General features: G+C 30.7%; 2 protein-coding genes across 9 annotated transcripts in view; one reads left to right on the top strand and one right to left on the bottom strand.

Annotated features, from left to right (window-relative positions):
- LOC118183503 (tRNA-queuosine alpha-mannosyltransferase) overlaps positions 1–16,343 on the top strand; it is a 39,576-nt gene extending 23,233 nt beyond the window's left edge. For 4 of the 6 annotated variants that reach the window (XM_085812703.1, XM_085812704.1, XM_085812701.1 and 1 more), the window contains 3 exons: positions 3,365–3,435; positions 6,934–7,025; positions 15,344–16,343. In XM_085812703.1, the coding sequence (XP_085668829.1) occupies positions 3,365–3,435; positions 6,934–7,025; positions 15,344–15,790 (610 nt within the window). In that variant the 3' untranslated portion in view covers positions 15,791–16,343. Of the gene's footprint in view, positions 1–3,364; positions 3,436–6,933; positions 7,026–7,345; positions 7,588–15,343 lie in introns of those variants that run through there. The other 2 variants (XM_085812705.1, XM_035353074.2) reach the window with 1 other exon arrangement.
- ATPCL (ATP-citrate synthase) overlaps positions 7,581–23,754 on the bottom strand; it is a 116,837-nt gene continuing 100,663 nt past the window's right edge. For all 3 annotated transcript variants that reach the window (XM_035353069.2, XM_035353070.2, XM_035353073.1), the window contains exons 25-27: positions 19,503–19,616; positions 13,192–13,351; positions 7,581–8,285 (exon numbers count right to left, since the gene is read on the bottom strand). In XM_035353069.2, the coding sequence (XP_035208960.1) occupies positions 8,179–8,285; positions 13,192–13,351; positions 19,503–19,616 (381 nt within the window). In that variant the 3' untranslated portion in view covers positions 7,581–8,178. The remainder of the gene's footprint in view (positions 8,286–13,191; positions 13,352–19,502; positions 19,617–23,754) is intronic.

Raw genomic sequence — 23,754 nt, 5'->3', positions numbered from 1 at the left:
TAAAAATATAATATATATGCACAAGATAATTCAAAAGTCTGAACTAAATATCAGACATGGATGATAAGTGGAAAATGCTGTTTTTTGAAAGGGGGGATATTAAAGATTCAGATTCTAAGTGATGATCATCAGTTGAAGTTTTGCTTGGAACAAAAAGGAAAGGGGTTATATAATACTAGAGTTTAAACTAGAAATTTTTTGAAAAATTTGATAGAGCACTGAATACTTTGAAATATTTATTCATCATGGAAGTTTAACATGGTATTGGCTGTAGTTCAAGAATCAACAAAATGATCATTATGACAATGTCCACCCTACCAAAACTAATATACTTACAATGTTGAATGTCAAACGTAAGAAAACATAAATAACGGGACACCAGCAGATGACTACAATTCACAGTATAGGCTTCGTTGAAAATATGCAACAATTCCATGTTTTTTTCAACAAACATCAGTTTTGACAAACTGAAACTGAAGGAGTTTAGGCAATGATGAATTTAACCTGCAATTATTTCTTAATTAGGATGAAATTGACAACTAAAAGCCATAATTACTGATGTAATTTGAATCCGTTATGTTTAGATTTTATGAAAATTGTTAACAGTCCTCAAATCACAGCACATGCAGACAGTTTGAATTGTTTCTGCACAATCAGTACCATACTAGATCACCTGAATGCAGACCAATGATAGTTATATGTTAAAATCATAGAACATGGTCTGCCTTAAAAAAAAAAAAAAAAAAGTAGGCGCACCATTTTGCCTTGGAAAAATTTCTTTCTCATTTAAAAATTTCAAATAAGATTCAAGATAGTCACCTTTAGTATGGCAGTCTTATATGCTCCCAGCTTTAAGAAATGGAGCTTTCTGTATATTTTCCATTGAGTTCCTAATACAGAAAGTATTTATGAAATTTCTACACTTTTAAATATCTTATATGCATAAATCAGGTGTAAATAAACTAAGCATATTCAGTCTTCTGTAGCTTGATCAACAACCAAATTGTCACCAATTTTGCTGAAGAGACAAATTGACTCATGAAGACTTTATTCCAAGCGTGGTGTAATGGCATATAGTGATATTGCTATGCTGAACTTTCAGTAATAGCAATATGTGGGGGAAATTATATTTAGGAGAGATGAAATCATCCCACATTGATTGATAGTTTCAACATCTTGTGTGCTATCAGATTAGAGACATGATTGATCCTCCTTTAAAATAGCATACCCGTTTTTATCTTGATATCATGACATTTTGTCATTATGGATTATTGAAAGACCATTCTTACTGAGTATTTGCTGGGGGGGGGGTCAACGACTCCTACCAACGTTTTGAATATATTCACCAAATTGCTTTCCTTACATTTAATGGTCCATAGCGAGTGTACTGTAATCATGAACCTTATACTACAATTCACACTGTGGAACTGCACATATGTGTAAACTGATCATGAGCAGAACTATCTCTTGTCATCCTGCCACCTGGCAGAGTTCGACACAGAAGTATGCAGACCACCAAGAGCATAGGTATCTCAGGCGTACTATACAGAAGGGTCCAGAAGGAAGCAAAGTACAGGTAGTGACTCCTGTGTGATTAATGATAAAACCAAAATAAAGAATGACTTGGGCAAGAAAATTGAAAATAGGTAGCTTGATATTTCAAACTGAGTAAGTTACATTAAGAACAGCAGCTTAATAACGACATAATATACATTTATACTGTGCTCTAAACCTGTGGGTTATACAGAATGGTCACAGCAGAAACTTCATTATCAGATGCATACAGTGAATCTTATTCTTTCAACCAGTTAGCAGCAGACCAAAACTCCGGTGATTTCCAGCATACACTGAAGGCTGTGGTAATGAACTAGCAGACAAGACAGCAAAATTTGCAGCTACATATCTTAATATAAAATCAGTTCACATTGAGGTGCCAGGTTCATACATAAAGCTAAGGTCAGCAAGACACTGATAAGTAGTCTAATAGAGATCATGCACTTTTTTCCTGGATGTGGTCCATACTTTAGCTACCCGGATACTGAGACACTTGTGTATTCAGCAGAACTGGCAATCCCAAATATTATATGTTTGAATGTTCTGAGACACAGGAATTCCATCCAAGGAAGCTACCCCTAGAGAATAGCCATGTTTTTGGCTTGAAACATGCAAACATGTATATGTGCAAAACAGCATTACAAGAGTGCATGAACCTAGCATCAGAAATCTGCAGATCAGAAATAAATGTGTTGTTCCATTGATCTGGCCCAAACGCACCAGCTAGCAATGCTAATAATTACCATTACTGTAATGCAACACATCTACCATTAAATGGTGCATCATAATGTTGCATAACTAAACAGTATTGTAAACATGCAATTTGCTGTAAATATGCTCTGCAATAAGTATAGTAATCTTATATTCACAAATTAATGTTTCTTAACTGCACCATAATAATTTATAAAGTGAAATGTAATCTTATCTTCATATGCAAACTAAATTATGAGCAATTATCACCTGAATTTTATAAATAGTCTACTGAACTGAATCATAAGTTAGCATATATTTACCAAATGTATAATATGTACTGTTAAATTAACTGTATAAATGAATGCACTGTTTAATAATTAAGTCTAATATCATTCAAGAATTGTACTTGAACACCTTGACTGCAGTCTAAAATATGTCTAAATAAATGGCAATGTCTGATGTAAGGTATATGTTTAAACCCATACAGTATTCTATAGCCCAGTCTGTGTCTACATTGTAAAATTCTCTTCTTGCATCTTTTAGAGATATTTCACTATTAGATTGTTTAACAATATTGTTGACAAGACTCATATAGCTGAAATTCAATATATGAACCAGCTGCCCTCATAACTGGGAAGTGTGGAATACATTAAATTAATTAATGCATAATAAATATTGCAATTGGAATTTTTATTTTACAGAGATCATACAAACGTATTTTATATTTATGATAATCTCCCACTTACTAAGCGAAAACTGCTTTCATAAAATTCTCCACCTTATTTTGAGAAACTTTGCAAATGTGAGAACAAAAATTCATAAATTGATTTTGCAAACTGATAGAGTCAAGACTTACAAGTATTTTTATTACTATATTTTATTTAATCAGAGACTTTGTTTTTGCTAGCCTTTTGATATACTTTATTTATAAATTATCTCACTTAAATATGAACATGAAATACAGAAATATTTAATTGATGAACATTTAAGCATTAATTTATTAAACACTTATGGTTAAAACTATCATTAAAATAAAAAAAAACATATCTTTTAACAATAGAAACATACATTTGTTTATTCTCTTTTTAAAGTATTTAAATGTATGCTTTAATTTTAGGATTGAAGCTGCTTACTTTGGGTGTTATCCACTCTGTCCTAAAAAACTAGCTTATCCAGAAATATACCCAGGTTTGTAAAAAAATAATTTAAACTATTATATGAACTGAAAAATCAGTTTTTTTACAGCATTTTATTTTCATTACGTATTGTACAGCTGAACATCACTAAACGTTCATTATTTCCAAGTAGGATTCTGCTATATAATAAACTTTACCATGTGAATGAATGGACACATGTAACTAATACTTAAAAAGTGTAGTCAGTCATAAATAATACTGAAGCACTTTGTTAACATAAAAAGGGAACAAAAATAATTTGAAAGAAATAAAATGTTCACACATTTTCTTATTTTGTACCAACATAATAGATAGCTAATCTATCTGGTTCCTGATGCTGCATAATGAATTTTTCCAGGAATTCATGCTCTAAGACTTTCAATATCTCTACAGAGACACCTAAATTAATAGCAATGGACTATAAATTAACCAATCGGGTGTCTTACTCTTAGGCAGTTGCGGAAAAATCAGTTATCAGCATAACAGTTCGAAAATCGAAAGACCCATGTTTGATTCATTTTAAGGTGCAATTAATATTTCAATTTCCGAAACAGCTGTTTTATCGCAAAGAGTGAAACTTCGTCAAGATAAAGCAACAAATCGTACTTCTAAAAGTACCACTGCATTCCTTGAAAAAATTAAGACTGATGCAGGTATTGCATAATATATCTTTTCAATTTATTAATGCAAGGTCTGTTGGTGTTTCAACTATAAACTACTGTGCCTTTAATCTCTTGAAAAGAGCTAAGTGCAAACTCACCACGATTGATGGACGTTGGAAAGTAACGAAAGAGAAACAGAAATCAATACCCCTCGAAATTTTATGAAAAGCCTTTCTATCACAGAAGTTACAATGCAGACACTGTCAAGAAAAAAGGCTATCAGATCGAACATTTAAAAAAAATATTCTTTAAATTTCAAACATTAAACAGTGTTGATACTAAATGCATTTAGTCTTTTTCGTTGATAATCAAACCCGTAATTTTAGCACATTAATTTTGAAAAAAAAAAAAATAAAATTATGATAGTCTCAAAGTTTTTTTCCTTCTTGAAAGTAATAATTAAATATTGAAAATCTAAAAGTAATAATTATGCATATAGTAAATTATGCATTTGAATAAATTTGTGAACCACTAGTTTGCTGAAAGATTTAATTCTCTATATTATTTTACTTTTTATAAGATCAGATGAGATTAGACAAATTCATGTCATTCTATAATGAAATAGATGAAGACATTTATTTCTCTTGGGAAATAAATGGCAGACACACAACAGTCAGCTTCATTTACAGCGAACCTTTAAGGATTTGTGTATTCCGTTCACTGAAAAAGAAGAATCTTCTGTGAAGCTGAACATTGGGAAAAAAATTACATTCCTTTAATTGCTTGAAAAAAATTTAAGTTTTTTTCCCCCTTGCCTTAAGAAGTAAAGTGCTTGAATATTAACAACCTACCAGATTAAAGATGTTACTTGTCCCGTTTGTAATATATAGTTAAATTCCGACTAATATGCAGAACTATACAGTAAGTGTTAATATCTGCAAGATCATATCGCAAAATAGAAGCATAGCTAAAGAATATGAATAGCTTCTAAATAAAGCATTGGAAGTATTGTCCTGATAAAAGACAGGGAGGGGATTACTTGTATAGGACAATACTGTGTTTTAACTCTGTCAGGAGGAAGGAGGGGCTCCCAGGCCTGAGCTATAAGAAGCCCTTATATTTAACAAGGTTAAAACACAGTCTGGGAAAAAGCACACAAAATCCAAGGTGGACATCAATGCATCCACCAACAAAGAGAAGAAAGCACATCATACTCCGTCCCCCAGTATTGACCAAGGGGAGCCAAACTCCCAAAGACAACCTTTAAAATGTAACCATGTAACATCTCCCAATCAAGGGACAGACAAGACAGTACCTCCTGTCAAGCCAGAAACTACCACCTAATAAATGATAGTTTAGAGTCTAGTCACTGTGAAGACTGATTATTTACCCCAGAAGTTGAGTCTGTCTAAGTCTAGCCAGAATGCCAGGAGTTGCCAACCAGTCGACTGAAACAACTACAAAACTGTTGACTGACAACTCTAAGAATTCTGGGAAACAATAAGACAAGTGTTAATGAACAACACCTGGGCATCTAACTGTTTATATGAAATATATAAATTAATTTAAATAACCTTCTTCTCTTCTTATGCATTTAATGATAATAAGCTACAATATATATTCTATAAGATTTGTGTTTATATAAATTGCAATTTATAAATATTTTTCACCTCCCAATTATAGTTTTTCAGTTTACTGTCACTAACCATTATTCTAAAGTAAGAATACATTTGAAAGCTCATATACACAATGACAAATTCATATGCTATCAAAATTGCAGATTCATGATAAATGAACATCATAATATGAATTTCCTATGTGTGCAGATCAAGGTCAAATACTAAAGTTCATAATATCCAAAGTTGATTGTAGAATTCTTTAGTTGTGCATAAGTACTAACAAGATATCTTATTTCTGTTATATAAGAGTACGCACTTTAACTATCTATTATAAATGTTGTACCGGCAACTAATAAGGTACTTAATATATCATTTCATAAACACAGACACTCCCTACTTTATGATACAATTCTGAAATAAAAATCCAAGTATGATTTTAATTATTCAAATAAGAGGCCATCTTATGTAAATCCCAAGTAACTCTATAAAATATATTGTATTCGGTTATAATTGTGTATTTTTCTAAATCATCTGTATATTATGTATTTTCGGTCCAAACCTTCATATTGACCAATGTTTGGAATTTTTATAACTAATTTTAACTAGTAATATTTATATTTATTAAAAATGAATTTAAAACTCAATAATGGAAAACCTTGCTTTTTAAAATGATTTGAAAATGTTTTTCTCTCTCTCTCTCAAAAAAAAAAAAAAAAAAAAAAAAAAAAGCATTAAAATGCTGCCCCCCCTTTTTTTTTTTGAGAGAAAAAAAAGGAGCAGCATTTTAATGCTTTTTTTGTGTAATATGTAAACATTATGATTTAAAAATAATAAAAACAAATGATTAGAAACCATTGTTAGGTGCCTGCATCCACTGCCCTTGTCTACAAAAAAGAGCAACTAAATCTTTTTTTATATATATATCAGATGTCTTAAATTCTTAAATGTATATAAATTATTCAATTAAAATAAACATTTTTCATTTAATGCATATATCCAATGTAAAAAGTAACACAAAATGCTATGAAATTAAAAGAATAAACCTTACTTTCTTAAAAGATAAATGATGAAAAACCAAATTCCGAGATTCAATTCGTATGCTACAAAATTGCAGTCATCACTTAGCAAATTAATTTTGAAACAGATGCTGTTATATGAAAATTTCAGAGAAAACGCAGATACTCTAATCTAAATTTGAATTTTGCTTTGTTTTAAAATGCAAGTTGATATGTTTTCCTAAGTCTGTCCATTTTGTTTAAACTTCATGCTAATAGCTATAATTTTTTACAGATAAATATCTGTATAATACACCTAACCAACTCTACAAAAGATTAAAATACTTTTGCAAAAATCCTCTTGCTGCAAGAAACCATAAAAATGAAGTAAGTGGATTTCATTTTACGTATTATATATGTAAGTTTTGTGACATCTTGTCTCAAGTGATCTTTTAAATATATGAAATAGATAATCCAATAAATAACTATGAAGTTAAATCTAGAAGCTATTTAATTTATATTCATATTTTAAAGTTCTCATTTTTATATACTTTATAAATTGTCAGTTGAGTTAATTTGAAAAATTAGTTTATTAATATTTACATGTATCTTGCCATTTTCAAAATCCATTAGTTATCCATTTTTAAGTCAACTTTAGTTTAAGAAATATTATTTGACTCAAATTTTAAAATCTTGCAATAATATAGGTGGATTTTTCTAAATTTTCCTGGGAGACAATGAAGACACAATATATGAAAATTTTCACCGATTGTATTAATTAGCATTAGTTTTATTGCTTTATCAATCTTACATATATATTCTATTTGATATGTATAGTTCCATTTGGGCTTTATGTTACAGCAACTAGAAATTTAATATATATTGTATAAAAGCTAAAAAAGAATAAAAACATGTTAAATAAATGTTCAAATTACAACTTGAAGCAACATCATGAAAATGTGTTTTAATTCATATTACATACACAAAATTCCACACTCACACGAAAATGAAAGTAAATAAATAAACTGGAATGTGCAAATTTGTTAACTCATATCCAACCATTCATTTAAATAAAATGAGTAACAACAGCATTGACAAATAAAAGAATCATATGTAGAAAATTATGAAGAACAACAACTTTAAAGTTCATTTCTGCTCACTCAACAAGATAGTCTCTCTCTTAGAATAAAATATACTTTAGCCACTCTGAATATTAAAATTTGTTATTTTTCAGCAAAATAGCATATAAAGACTTATGTACAATTTCTGAAAACTGTTTTTAGATATCTGATGATGATATAACAATTTAAAACATTCCAAAGAATATATCAATTCAACTTATGAAATAAATTTTTAATTTAAATATTATTGAAAAAGAATCTTTGTTGCAACTTATACACAATATTTTACAAGAAAAAATAGTCCTTTTCAAATGCCAGAATATTTGTTTTGAGTAAGTATGTTGCTAATATGGCCCTCAAAACAATTTATGCAACAAATATAACTACAGCTAAACTGCTTTATACATCATTCCAAACATTCATGAATTTTCTTCATCCATCATAGCTTCAGGCATAATGTACGAAATATCATCCCATGGATGACGATACAAGCCTTGTTTCAGACGCTTTTGGTCTAGGTAATGTCCTATAACAAACAAAGGTAAAATTATTGATGTTACTTTATTATATGTAATTGATCCTGAGAATAGCAGGGTTATGTTACATCAAAATACAAAAAACATTTTCCCGACTCACTCACTTCTGTTTTCAAACATTAAGCCTTTAATTGCGGAAAAAGTAAAAAAAACTTGAAAAATTATTAATTGCTGATAAATGGCTTTCATACAAGAAAAGCGTATGTACAATAAACTTAATATCAGAAATATAGAACGAGAAAAGCGTATGTACTTGTTTCATTACAAGAAAAGCGTATGTACAATAAACTTAATATCAGAAATATAGTTATAAGCCACACAACTGTCAACTGAGTAAAAATTATCAATTTTTTTATTTGATTTATTTTTTAGTCAACATGTTTAATCCAAATTTTGCTGTTACTATTTGAAATCACACCTTATGGCACTTATTACATACTTAGTATTTCATTTATTTTATTAACTCTAACAGTCTAAAAGCATTATGCCAATGACAAATGAGTACAAAATTATACTGAAGTAATGGTTTTATAAATCTGTTTTCTTTACTTTGCGAAGAAAATATTCATACACATACACAATGTCAACTGAAGTTCCTTACCTGGCCTTTATTTTTGAAACTGTTAGGCATAGATATCCACTTATAAAATTTTTAAATGTTAAAATAGTCCTTTTTTTTTAAATCAATCAAGAAAATAGTTTTGTAAAAATGATGAATCTAACATTTTATAGTTTCTTCTGGTCCCTGTAAATGTACTTAGGGAAGTTTTTTCATTATAAAAAATAAAGTGCAACCCTAGTACAACAAAATGTAATAGATATTTTATTTTAAAGTTGGAGATTACATTCAGGGGCCATATATGAAGACCAAAATGTTTACAATTATACATAAAATAAAATATAAATTTTGAAAAAGGTTTCTGATATTATTAAATTAAACGACAAGCATTTCTATGCAGTCATCATAAAAGGTATTGATCAATATAATTTTTTTTAAAAGGAGATGGCATCTCATTCATATGAACTTACAGAATTTGTGTTGGCACATATCCAACTAGTAACATTTTTTGCCTACATTAAAAATGAAAAATATTTCAGATTTAATGAATTTTTTGTGCAATTTTAAGATTGTGGTTCTAAATTAATAAAATTTTTAATGTTTGAAAACTTAAATTTCATGTATGAAAATCCTTTCAGCATATAACTGTAGTAAAATTTAAAATTAAATAATGTTACATACTAATAAATCACAAAAGAATATTATTTGAGGGGAAAAATAAACTTCAAAATCATGCTAATTTATTTATTTAACTCAACTGAAGGTCAGTTGGAAATGTCAAAAACCCAAGATTCTGAAATTAAATATACTGGTCAATTTTTGTTACGTAAAAGTTACTCTTTTTTTTTTTTTTAATCATTATAAAATTTTCCTAAATATAAGTAAAAGGAACAGGGAGCCCATATATAAGTTAGATTTCAGAGTTTTTATATAACTTTTTAAATATTAAAATGTTAAACATGAATATCTGCATCTTTTAAAACATTTTTGTATCTGAAAGTATATATCTACAACCTACAGGTGCAAAAAATAAAGACAGGGTAATGATTTTTGTAGATTTGAAAAGAAATGTATACTCAGCTGTTTACAAATTTTTATTTCTGAAAGGAGAGCTTAAAAATATTTTAAATATGTTTTCAAACTGCAAGTATCCCATGGATAAAAAGATGGCAGCTTTGTTACTGTATATAATTTAATATCTTCAAAATCTGAACCCAAGAATATTTTATGATACAAATAATTTTAGGTAGCTAGTCACTAAATGTTGCAGTCTTTAGATTGTTTTAACATGTTCCCTGCCGCGTGGGGCGTATTTGGTATTATCATTGTAAAATGAAGAATTTTTAAAAAATTCATTATGCAGTCAATTATGGCATCTTAATACTACTGTTGATACCCTCATTTAATCGTGGAGTGTATACGCTCCACGCGGCATGATGGGTAATTTTTTTTTCTCTGTAACTTGTTTCAACTGCATTCCTCGTATTTCAATCAGTCATTTATTCGCGTGTCATTGATACACTACTTACTGCTTCACTGAAGCTGGGATTGATTTATAGTTCAGTGTGTTTCTTCAGTGTGTTAGACGAAGGAAATATGGTGTTAGACGAAGGAAATATGGTGTTAGACGAAGGAATTATTTCAGTGTTATAAATTCGGATATTTTGATTTAAAAATGGTTGCAATTTTTCCCGCCTTTTCTTCTTCAGACCTTTTCCAAATTTTACAATAATTACTCCTTATAAGCAGATATGGCATCACACAGCAACAGTTTTTCTAGTGATGATTCTGACGAAAAGGAAGGCCACTTTAATTCGACAAGAAGGAGCTGTAAAATTTGTTACGAAAGAAATGTTAAAAATTTGGGTTCCCAATCGGCAAGAAAATGTACTGTAAAAGTTGCGACATTCTGCGATAGTTGTGTGGATAAACCACACTTATGTTTGCCATGTTTTAATAAAGTTCATCATAACATCCCTTTGTAATTGCATACAAACTTGAATTTAACTAAAATGTTATATTTAAAACTGATATACGTACGATAAAAAAAATTATGTGTGAGGATGCAAGTTGCTTGGCATAGTAATGTTCAGCCAGGTATTTGTTAAACTAATTCCTAGAAAAATAAAATTATTGGTTTGTTGTGTTATGCATGTTAAACTATACAACCTTTCCTTGATAATTATGATTTTTGCGCTATTTTAATTATTGTAAGGCATACGCCAGAAACAAAATAATACAAATGTAAAGCGTGGGGCGCGGGAAGTCTTCAAAGAAACGGTCTGGCAGGGAATGTGTACATTTTGCCAGCAATGGAAAATTTATTACCTTTACATTTCATTCACTCATAAATACTTTACATACAATGAATAGCATTTGAGTTTTGGTAACAAATAACAACAGGCCTTAGCTTCAATGATTATTGATCTGGATATCATGCTGTTCACAACAAAATCTTCTGTTAGAATGCACACATAAAAGGTTAGGAAACTTTCTTATATTTTACATACTGACAACCTCATAATCTGTTATAATATGATAAACAATATATAACAGATCCTCTTCCAGTATCAATATATAATTTAATACACAGTATGCAACTAAACAAAACCATGGAGAAAGTAAAATTTAACCAACAATCAATAATATACAATTTCATGTAATTTTATATATTGTATAAAGCTGTGACTAACAAAAGTTATGATAGCTATAAATCAGTTTATTTTATGAGCACATTTGATTATGCTAGATTTAACCCGCGGGAAAGCGTGTGGGGTGTATCATATCCCACCCCTGCATAAAAGTGGAATATTCCTAACTTGTGAAACTAAAATTCTGTGCTGCATTCAGTAGCTGAGTTTCTAGTTGTGGTTGACTTTCAGAACCACTTTTTCTTTGCCTATGTGTTTCAGAAAAAGATTTATTGGTATTTTATTGGAACTGGGGTATGACACACCCCATGCACCTGTAAACATAAGTGTTTTTCTGACATAATATTTAGTTCAGAAATTTATTTCTAGAGTGTAACAGTAAATATTTCTACTCGCAAGTGATTTTAAAGTACTTGATATTAAATTCTTGAAAATTTCTAACCGCATTATGGCAAAAAAAATGACTCCCTATGAATTGGAGATGCAATGCCTGTGAGATTTATTAGAAATATTCGAAAGCGATGAAGATTGCATTTCGGAAACTGGAAGATGAAACTAGGAATATTTTCTACACTGTTTTGGTTTCAAAAAAGATAAAACATTAATTCCTAATGTTCCTAAAAAAGGAAAAACTGTTCTTATGCTTTCAACATTATATAACGATCATACTATAGATGATACTATTGGAGAAAATAAAACATCAGGAATTATATGTTTTTATAATATGACTAAAGGAGCAGTGGATATGGGGGATGAAATGTCAGCCAGTTATTCAATTGCCAGAATAACAAGGAGGTGGCCAATGGTAATTTTCTTTCCGGCACTGAACGTTGCTGTAGTAAATGCTTGAATTATATTACATTCAACTCCTAATCCACCAACCAGAAACAGAAGTCTGTTTTTGAAGGACTTAGCATTACGATTAATGAAAAAAAGTATTGAACAAAGATCAGGGACCAAGAAAGACTTTACCAAGAAATTGATGTACTGCATGCAAAACAAAAAGCAGAAGTTTTGACAAAGAATTAAAATGAATACATAAAATTCGAAACAACCAAGTATGAAAGATGTGATAAATTGCCCTTGCACCAAGGACAGAAGAACGTGAATGCAATTCGTTCAAAGTGTAAAGAAATAAAATAAGCATTGTATATTAGAGATGCAATGAAACTTAGATGCATGATGTTTATTTTTTATTATTTCCATTTATCTTAATTTTAACTCTACGATTATTTTGGAAATTAATTTTTTGAAACCCAGTTATTATTCATGTATTTATAATACACGAGAACAAGAAAAACAGCTTTAAAACTAAAGAAAACTATTTTTATCATATTTTAAATATTGGGGTACGTAATAGATGGATTGAGTGACTATTTAAGATATCAAATGTGCATGTTGTTAAAATTTGAGTTCCTGAAGCTATAGTCTGTATTTTGAGACATTTTTTACAACTGCACCATGAACTTCCTTCATAAGATAAAATAAAACAGAAGAACATTTATGCTAAAAAATAAATATCAGCAGTCAGCAAAGTAATTTTACATTACATTTAAAAATAGCAGTAAAATTTTTTACAGTAGTTTTGATATTACTTGTGATTATGGCATTAACCTCAGATATCTGCACAATATGCTTATTTTAAAATGAAATCTATTTATTTACTATGAGAAATCGTACACTCACCAATAAAGCCAACTGTGCGTCCCAGAACAAACAGACCATTCAATGCACCAATTTCTATGTATTCTTGAGCTTCTTCTGGGGTGAAGCATCCGCTGTATCTCAAAAGATCTACAACTGCAGCACCAATGAGACCATCCACATTTAAGATGAGATTTGGTTTCTGAGGGAGAGAGAAATGTTCAAATGACAGTTTTGTTGCTAAAATAAAATCTAAACAGATTTTGGGGATGGATGGATGTATAAATATTTTGTTAGCATTCACAATCAATTTTAATGTTAGAATAAAGTAAAGGTATATGTAAGCAATTTATTTCCTAAAAAATGGGGGGGGGGAGGACTTAAATGTGTTATAGGTCTTTCTATTAAAGACAAGTAATTTATTTAAAACAGTACTACTTTCAAAATTTATCTAATACCAGAAGACTGGCAGAAAGTTTTGATATTTAATGATATTAGGACCAAATCTACAATACATTTCATGTCTAACTTCATAAGAAATTTTGCTTTTAAGGTTAAATTTCAGTTATTTCCAAAAATTCCTCTACCCACAAGTGGCTAAAATGGATAAAGCTGCTGAACATTGGCAGTTTATTTTCCATGCATAATTGCTGGATAATGGCCAAGGATGGATCTCAAATTAAAGTATACCATAAGATCAAGCAGAGATGGAGGCTAATCAGGATAGTATTCTTGCAGCACTGTTGGATATTAGAATAAAGAATGTTTATTGTTCAGGGAAATATCAAAAGTTTTGAAACACCAAAAAGTAAAATGTATTCTTTTGATGCTGTGTATGAAGAAATGGATATGAACAACAACAGAAACTTTTGGATACGGATACCACGGATTGTGATACTACTTTTCACACATCGTTTATACTTTGCATCACATAATCCAGCAGATGTTGAAGTAATTAATCCCACTTCTCTGTCTGTGCATGGATGAGAATTGTCTTGTTTGCTGGAGGATATTTTTGACCACCAAGTCACTTCCCCAGAACATTCCAAACATTTTCAGTTTAATTTAGATCTGGAGAACATGCTGGCCATACAAGACATTGGAAATTCTCGCTGTGTAGACAATTCTGAACAGCAAGCATTCGGCGAGATGATGCGTTGCTGTCCATGAAAAGAAAATTGCCAAAAAGTACCGCATAAAAGGAAAATATAAGGCAGTAAAATTCCATCAATGTATTGTTGACCAGTCCCAGCTGTAACCACATGTATAGGGCATGCACCCAGTGATCAAGATGCCAGTTCATACCATGATAAGTAATTATTGGTTATCAGTTCCTTTCCTCGATATTTTCTGGATGATAATAAGAATACCACTCTCAGGCTGATTCAATTAGCTTCTACAATATGATAATAGACTGAACCCAAGGTCCGTACAGTGAAAAGGTTCGCGTATTCGGAAACTGAGGCATAGAGCGCATGCGTCAAGTCTCAACGTATGACGTCACAGGGCGACCAGACGAGGCCTACGTGATATACGAGTTTAAGGGAAACGCAAGTCATTGCTTTCGAATGCTGAACTCCTGTGAAGTCCTCTGTTTCCTGTCAGTGAGAATATTTTCTTCAAGGTTAGTAAAATTTCAGTACTTTTGTTTTATTTTAATGTTACGTAATATTCACTTCTGTTTTATACTATCAAATATTTTATCTTCAGTACTAATTGTAAAATAACAAGCTTAAGTTCAGAGCTTGTTTATAGACGAATTTTGTATATCTATTTGTGCCAAAACAGCTTAAATTACAGAATAAAGATTACAAAAATGTGTATATATATGAAATTACAATTTAAAAAAAAAAAAAAATATATAAACATGTCTAGTATTTCCGCGCATTAAGTTGTTAAAAAATTATCAGTAAAGACAAAGTAAGAAATTTACTTTTCACAAAGACCAAAAGGTGAAATTCGTAATTAATAAATTTCAAATAATTCTTTAAATGCAAAAAAGAATTTTAAAAAGTTTATAAAAAAAAGTATTTAAAAAATGTTTAAAAAGTTACATATATACATATTAATGTAATGTAACATAGTTTTCTATATCAAAAGGTTAAAATATTTACTGAATATTTTTATATTATATTATGGAATGCTTACAGTGCAGAAAAACGATTCTGAAATTCTTTTTGTTCAATTTTACTAGATGCCTGGAATGCGATGTGCCATTGCTCTTTGCAACAACAGTTTAGAAAAAACTAAAAATTTATCTGAGTGCATAGTTTATCACAAATTTCCAAGTGATCCTACATTAAGAAGAAAGTGGATAAATCTTTGCCGTCGAGAAGATAAATGGAATGCAAACTCTTCTATTATATGTTCTGCCCAATTTATTGCGTATAAACTGAAAGAAGATCCAAAGTGTATTTCTTCGTGGATAGAACATCTGTCTCATGAAGGACTAATTCAACCCTCTGAAGAGTGGAAAACGCAGGTCCATAAAATGGAAGAACAATTTTTAATTTTCAACGGTTCCACTTTAAGAAAGGGAGAAAATATTATAAAGGACTTTGTCAAAACCCTTAAACAGCAGTTTTCCGACACAGATGAAAACTTAAGTCCTTTGCTAGAATTCGAACTTTCATACGATTAAGGACTTTAAATCAAAAATTAGTTAATAAAAAATATTCGAAAGCACAAAAAAGAAGACTAAATTCAGTCGACGAAAACTGTGACATAACGCGGAAAAGAAAAAATAAATTGAAGAAAATTTCGTAATATCAAAAAATTATTTCTTTAACTGAATATAAATCGAGTTATCTTTTGTTTTGTTATCTTAGGTGCGCTATTTTTTTAGCCTAACCATTGTAAGGAATACTTAAAATTTTTCTTCAAGCAAAGCTTAGCTGCGGAAAAAATGGTGTATCCAGCACATCTGTTGAAAAATATTTTTTATTAAACAGAACTGATCCAAATTACGTAACTAGACTAAATTTTAGATGCAAATACCTGGTTACTTTTGGAAAGAAAAATATATTTTGTATTACGTATTATCTGATATATATATATTTTTTAAACATTCATCTCATAATATTTGTGTATATATATATATATATATATAAATAAATGCATATATCTTAGTGTAAAATATTATATGTATATAAATATAATACATCTTCATAATGTAAAGTAAATAAATAAAAATATTTTTGATTCTGAAAAAGCGAATTGTGACATAAAAAAATCTGCAACTACAAAAATGTATTTTGTTTTTTTACAATAGCATTTGCGAATTCATGTGCCAGTTCCTTATTCAGTATGATATTTGAATTAGCTTGGATTATGTTTAGAATTTAATAAATATAGCCACTAAACTTATGCAATTTACAGCACATAATTTGGGTTCTGAACTTAATTTGCCCTCGGTTTAAATTATTCAAAGTTTATTTTTATAAGATATCTTTATATACTGTCTTAAAAATTATACGCTCAAGTATAAAATATGTCAAAGAAATAAGGGTATGTACAATGCAAATTTATTTTTCAGGTTAGTGTTCATTCATTGATTTGCGTATTTATTCGATACGTTTAGTTTTAAATATATATTTCAAAAGTCGTATGTATGTCGATAAAAAATGTTTATTAGATATTTATACATGTTAAATTATGATTTAGTTAATATCCTTCTTTAACATTTTAATGTAAACACCTAGCAAATAAGAACAGTCAAATAAGCGCAAATTCGTTTCAAGCGCCTACCATAGTTTCTACCCTCGTAGTATCAGAGAAAGCAACAGAGGTCTCCCTGTGACTTCACGATGTGGTTGACCATTCAACGTGTTTTTCCTCTTATGCGCGAACCTTTTCACTGTATGGACCTTGGGCTGAACCTACTCTCATCTGAGAATAGCACACAAGCCCACTTCTGTTCAGTCCAACTGCGATGCTCACAACACCATTGCAAACGGGCAATACAGTGCTGTACAGACAATGGGACACATACAACGGGTCTATGGGCCTAAAGTCTTTCTCCCAAATGCCCAGCTACAGTTTTTCAGGACATCTTTTGTCTTGTGGCAGCAAGAAACTCATTTGCTACCCGCTGAGCTGTGGTTCATCACTTTCTTTTTTATGATAGAGCAACAGTCACTTTTAAAATAATCTAAGTGATGCCAGGAAGACATATTGAAACTCTCAAAATCATCAATTAAATCTTTGCCATAAAACTTTCATTTGATACAATAGCTGCCTGCACACGTCAAATGCTTTAAGTCTTTTATCAGTGCTAACACACATTTCCTGCAAAAATATGTCGATTGGATATTTTATGAAACATCATTATTTTATGATGTGTAAAAATAAATTTGAAAACAGGTGTATATTTTTGAAAAAGTATTTTTTAATTCTGAAACAATACAATTTTGTTACAATATTCAATATTTCTGCTTAAAGTTTCCATACTTTAATTATAAAGGTTTTCTTAATGTGGTCAAAATGACTACTATCATGATTGAAAGCAAAGAAAAAATCCTAAGAGTTCTTGTCAGGATGGACTTTGGCATGTTTGTTCTCTAAGGGAGATTTTTTTTCCATACTTGCTCTGCATAACTAGAGTTTTCAGTGCCCGGGGACAACTTAAGAATTTGCGCCCCTTTCTGTGTGCCAAAAATGGAAAATACTTCATTAAAAAATTTCGTAACATCAATTTGGAGCTCCTTGCCCCACCCTAGCTACACCACTGTTGCTCTGACTAAGTGATTCAATAAACATCTTGAATATTATCTAGATATCTTTCTGTATTCACTACTCTAAAAATTGGCCAATCTTGCACCTTTCTAAAACTGCCAATAATTCAATTTAATAATTATGCCTTTACTTTTAGAATGCACTGTTAATTTAATAATAACTGTCCCCGACTACTGTTACAATTTGTAAGCACTGAAGAAACTACATGGTTCTAGTGTTGAGATTTTACTTTAAGGTTGCGTTATCGATTTAATCATTACACCAAATATGAATTTAAATACTGCTAGAGTGACAGCATTTATTTTACAATTTTTCAATAACATGATTTTTGTTACATTTATTCAATATTACAGTGAAATATAATTTGAATTGTATTATTATATAAGCAATATCTGGTCAATGTACAGGAGATACAGATTAAATAAAATAAATTATGATTCATAGTATTGAACACACACGCAAAAAATTCATAACATATATAAAAATTTTATAAACCAGACCACCCTATTATTAACTATACTTGTTTGTATACTGTATGAGTATTACAATTATAAAATTGGCCTTTAATACTAAAAATATGAAATTTACAGAAAATTCCAATTGTTATGACAAATTTACATGGAATTAAACTGTTCAGATCCATCACTCAATAGACTAATTGGTCTGAAGAAACTGATGATCGACTTCAGAATTAAGCTACATTAGAATTCAATATTTTCATTATCAAACTATGGAGATTCCTTTAACATTTGTGATGTATCAAAACAAAATTCCCCCCCACCCTTTATCTTTTGCTTTATTTTATAAATAACAGTTTTTATGTTCTTTTACTCAACCAGATTTTAGTTTCCCCCCAACTGCCTTCTCTATCATAACTCAATGTTATCACAATGCCAATTTTTTGTTCATTTAAAACATCATATCCAGTTTACTAATTCCTATTTCAATTGCAATTCAACATCATTCAATAGCACACTGCCATTGCAAATAGCGCTTCCTAAATCCTGCATCAGTTATCCAATTATTACAAAAAGCTATGACTGATCTAATTATTGTTTAGATTTACCTTTTTCAATGAGACATTTTTAAATTGACATCTATGACTAATCTTTACTATCTATTTTTAATTTGACATTTGAGACAAATAATATTGATCAGAGAGTGATCAAAGCATCGTTCTTATCAATGGTTTTTAAAGTTATGCTGTGCATGTTATTTCCCTGGGAATGAAAAATCTTCATTAAGGATTTAAAATAACCTCAGCCCTGTGAATAAAACTGTATATTACAAAACATGCAACAGAATTAATGGCATAATTTTAGAATGGATAAAGTATAAGAAAATCAATATTAAAAATTAAATGCACATTTAGTCATTAAGTTAAAAATATTTTTCTTGAACATTTAAATTAACAGAATTACACTGAAAATAGTCAAAATTATTTTAACAAAAATGAAAGTAAATCTAAATTTTTAACATCGACCACATCTGAAATCTGAACTGAACAGCAGAATACAGTGCAACTGAAAATAATAGAATTATGTAAAACTGAAATTTAGACACTTTCCACTTTAAAAATGTTTTAATCTTAGGATAGATGCCTTAATTTTTTTTCTTACCTTTGAAGTTGTGATCTTTTCTACTGCCAAAGCATAGTCCAACACTGGTGTAGCAGGAAAATGCTCTTTCACATAACTTTTAAGTATTTGAACTCTCATATCAGGGTTATTGATCTACACAATAGAAATCTATTTACAATGGAATCAACTCAGCTTCATAAAATTTAATTATTTTATAATTTTAATATTCATAAAAAGATACAAAGTAATACATTTGCAAAATAACTAGTATTTAAAAGAGTCTTCTCAGAATCAATATAAAATATACAGTTAACTCTTGGTATAAAAAAGTTCAAGGGGAACTAAAATTTGTTTAAAACTTAAACCAGCCCAATATGGATAAAACTGTGTATTTTTTTTAAGAAGTGAATTATAGTGAAGAACTGTTATTATCAGTAATTATTTAATTTTTTGCTCGACTCATAAAAGTTTTATGCTTTACTGTCATGTTCTATGCATTTATAAAACCTTACTTCAAAATTTCTACCTTGTAAAATAATGAAATCATAATAAAATATCTAAATGTATCTTAAATATATTATTAAAGAAGACACACACAATGTAGCAAAATAATGACCATTTTTTAAACTAGCAGTATTTCTACCTTTTTTTAAAGAAAAAATCAGATATCCACTGTATTTTACACATTTCTGTTTATGAAACATATAGCCATGTTCATGTTTTGAATATTTGGCCCACCATTTTAGTATCAGTGACAAATCAAGAGACAGTACAAGTGCTATGTCTTCAATAAAAAAAAAAAATGGCCCATACTTTTTCAAGGACAGCCAATCACAGAATATCTCATAGATATTCCAAAGTACTATATACGTTTTCTTGTATATGAATTTGCATGCTTCCTTTCAGATGAGCTTATTCTGGATCTATCAAGTTATGTTTCATTTTGCATGAATTTCAAAGTTGTACACCATCCTTTTGGAATCTGCACCATATCTAAGAATAATATCATTTCATGGTTTCCTAGCTCACCAGACTTGTCAATCTATAATTTTTTCCTGAATGGTATCTTAAATGTAAATGAAAAGAAGCTACCCACTGCACATTAAAATAAGCCCAAAATACCATCCACACAGAAAGAGAAAGCATTCTTATTTCAAACATTTTATTAATGATTTGCATCACAGATTATGCAAATGTAAAAACTGCAATTGGATCCTCTAAAAGACAATGCAATTTAATTTCATTGTGATAGGATTAAAAGATGAATTTAGCACATTTCTTAAACAGTAATATCCAATAGCTATTAAATTGATGTGTTTGCAGTTTTTTTTTTTTTTTTAATTAAAAAAAGTGTTGCCACATTCAAGAACTATTATGCCACATGCTAAATCTGCCTTAGCTCTACATTAGCAACAGTAGTTAAGAAAGACAAAATTATACTCATTGCAAACTAATTTTGCTGAAGATTTATTGGTTATTATTCAGCTAAACGTAATATCGTATTCTGGAAATTGTTTTATATTGGAAGAAATGAGAGTATAAAATTCATTCTCTCCCGAATTATTGCCGATAAGAGGAAAGCTAATTCACTCATCACTTTTAAATAGATCTTAAAATATATTAGGAGATATAGAATGAATATGCATAAAGACAAATTTTATTTTTTTTTAATATCCAAAATTTGATACATATATATGTAGTAACTTGGGACAGTAGATGAATGCAAAAAGGAGCAGAAGCTTAAAGACGTGGCCAAATTCAATTATTTCCTTTTTATTCATGGTTGACACGCATTTTTCATCAAGACAACACAAGTAATATGGTCATTACAGCACGCTATTCTTATAGAATTTTCAAATCAATACTGATAGACTTCGTGTAAAATATATTTTTGAAAGGCAATGGCAAGTTAGCAGATGCAAAGAACAAAACAAATGCTACACATTCAGAAGGGAACATGGAAGAGTTTCCGTTTTGAATAGAAATCTTATTCAGTGATTGAATAAAAGTTATTTGCTAGGTTATGCAAGATCTTATGATGTGGATTAAAAATGATGCACTTCAAACTGATATATCATAAACAGTTATACTATTTTTAGGACAGAAAGAGGAAGTACCCAAATTAAAATGAATAAAGAAGCTATTGCAAAATTAAAATAAGTAGTTTGCTTTCATATTTTTTATCTTGAATATATATTTTTATTTTACTATTTTTTAATTTCCTGTAAACATAAAATTGCTAGATTTTAACACGTTTTAATTAAAAAAAATTAAAGCTTTATTTTAAAATGTTTTCTTGTTTATCCACTGCATTTTCTATTTTTTATAAGATAAAGTATCAATCCTTTTAACATATAGTTCATCACTGATTACAACATTTGATACTGTAATCAAATGCTATGCTTAATATTATATTTTTTATTTTTAATTATGTTAAGTTAATGAAGAACAAATATCAAAAAAAGTCTCGGGTATCAAAAGAAGGCTCTCCAAAGTGACAGAGATAAATTGGACTCGAGGAGTGGAAAGAATAAATTATACAATTAATTTCCTGCTATTATATACATATGCACGTATTTTTTACGAGGTATATTAGTTTTTATTTGCCTTTCCAAGCTTACATATAAAAGTTGATTTTAGGCATGTTTCATTTTAACAAAACAAAGAAATAAGATGTAGAATTCCTTGCAGGGGAAAAAAAAAAAAAAAAACAACATTAATCTTGCCAAGTTGCACTCCCACTACCTTGTCACAGTCAATTCCAATAATTTAACATTTTTATTATGATGCATCTCATTTGATATAAATATGTAAAACAGATATAACTTTAAAAATAACAAACACTGTAAAATGAATTATCTAAAAGTCGCATTAGCTTTTTGGGGGTAGGCCAACTTTAAAAAAGTGCTTTAACTTCTTTAAGAAGGAGTCAACTGTAACCTCTGTATTAAAGTATTACCTTTGTATTAAAGTCCAAAATGAAACATTCAATTGAAAATTACACAGTCCAGTCACATTAATGTGACCATCTGTCAAAAGCCAGAATAACCACCTTTCGCAGAGCGGACTGCTGCGAGACGTGCAGGAAGAGAGTCACATAGGTCCCTGAAGGTGTTCTCTGGGATGTTGAGCCATGCCGACTCTAATGTCGTGGCCAGCTGCGCTAGATTACGCGGTTGAGGATCCATGGCGCGAACAACTCGATCGAGATGGTCCCACAGATGCTCGATTGGGTTTAAGTCAGGTGAGTTTGCTGGCCAGGGGAGGACGGTAAACTCATCCTGGTGCTCTTTGAACCACGCACGTACACTGGCAGCTGTATGGCACCTCGCATTGTCCTGCTGGAAGATGCCATCATCCTGAGGAAAAACAATGCGCATGTAGGGGTGAACATGGTCTGCAAGGACAGATGCGTACTTGTATTGATCCATTGTGCCTTCCACAATGATCAGTGAACCTAGAGAATGCCAGGAAAACATTCCCCAGACCATAATGCTCCCGCCTCCAGCTTGGACCGTTCCGGCAATGGTTGCAGGGTGGTTCCTTTCAGAGGTTTCACGCCTTATACGCCAACGTCCATCTGTCCGATGGAGCATAAAACGCGATTCATCCGAAAACGCAACCTGTCGCCACTCAGTGGACGTCCAGCTGCTGTACTGGCGTGCAAATTCTAGCCTTCGCCGTCGATGAACAGCAGTCAGCATAGGTGCACGAACCAGGCATCTGCTTCGGAGGCCCAGACGCAGCAATGTTCGCTGAATAGTACTTTGGGAGACACTTTTGGTAGCCCCTTGGTTCATTTTGGTGGTCAGTTGCTCAACGGTAGCCCGTCTATCTGCCCGAACGCATCTCCGCAACCGTCGTTCGCCTCTGTCATCTATGGCCCATGGTGCACCACATTTGCCACGTCGCTGATTTTGGACAGTCCCATTTTGCCATGCACGGTACACTTTTACCACGGCGGCACGCGAACAGTTCACAAACTCAGCCGTTTCGGAAATGCTTCCACCCTTGGCCCGAAAGCCAATGATCATGCCCTTTTGGAAGTCGGATAAATCGCTTCGTCGCTTCGTTTCTGCATTACGCCAACGATTGAAATGTTTTCCGAAGCCATCACACACCCTTTATATACGCTCAACTGCACTGTGCTGCCACCTGCCTTCTGTGATTGGTTATTTAACTCTGACATGGAAAGTACGTGGTGGTCACATTAATGTGACTGGACTGTGTAATAGTGATAGGTAATATATCACACAGAGTATAGAGAAATAAAATTTTCAGCTGCTGTTTT

Source organism: Stegodyphus dumicola, chromosome 3 (assembly GCF_044657685.1).
Source record: "Stegodyphus dumicola isolate Sdum_Otavi_A_Nest chromosome 3, ASM4465768v1".
Lineage (NCBI taxonomy): Eukaryota > Metazoa > Arthropoda > Arachnida > Araneae > Eresidae > Stegodyphus > Stegodyphus dumicola.
Note: the sequence above shows the minus strand (reverse complement) of the source record. Positions and strands in the feature narration are given on the sequence as shown.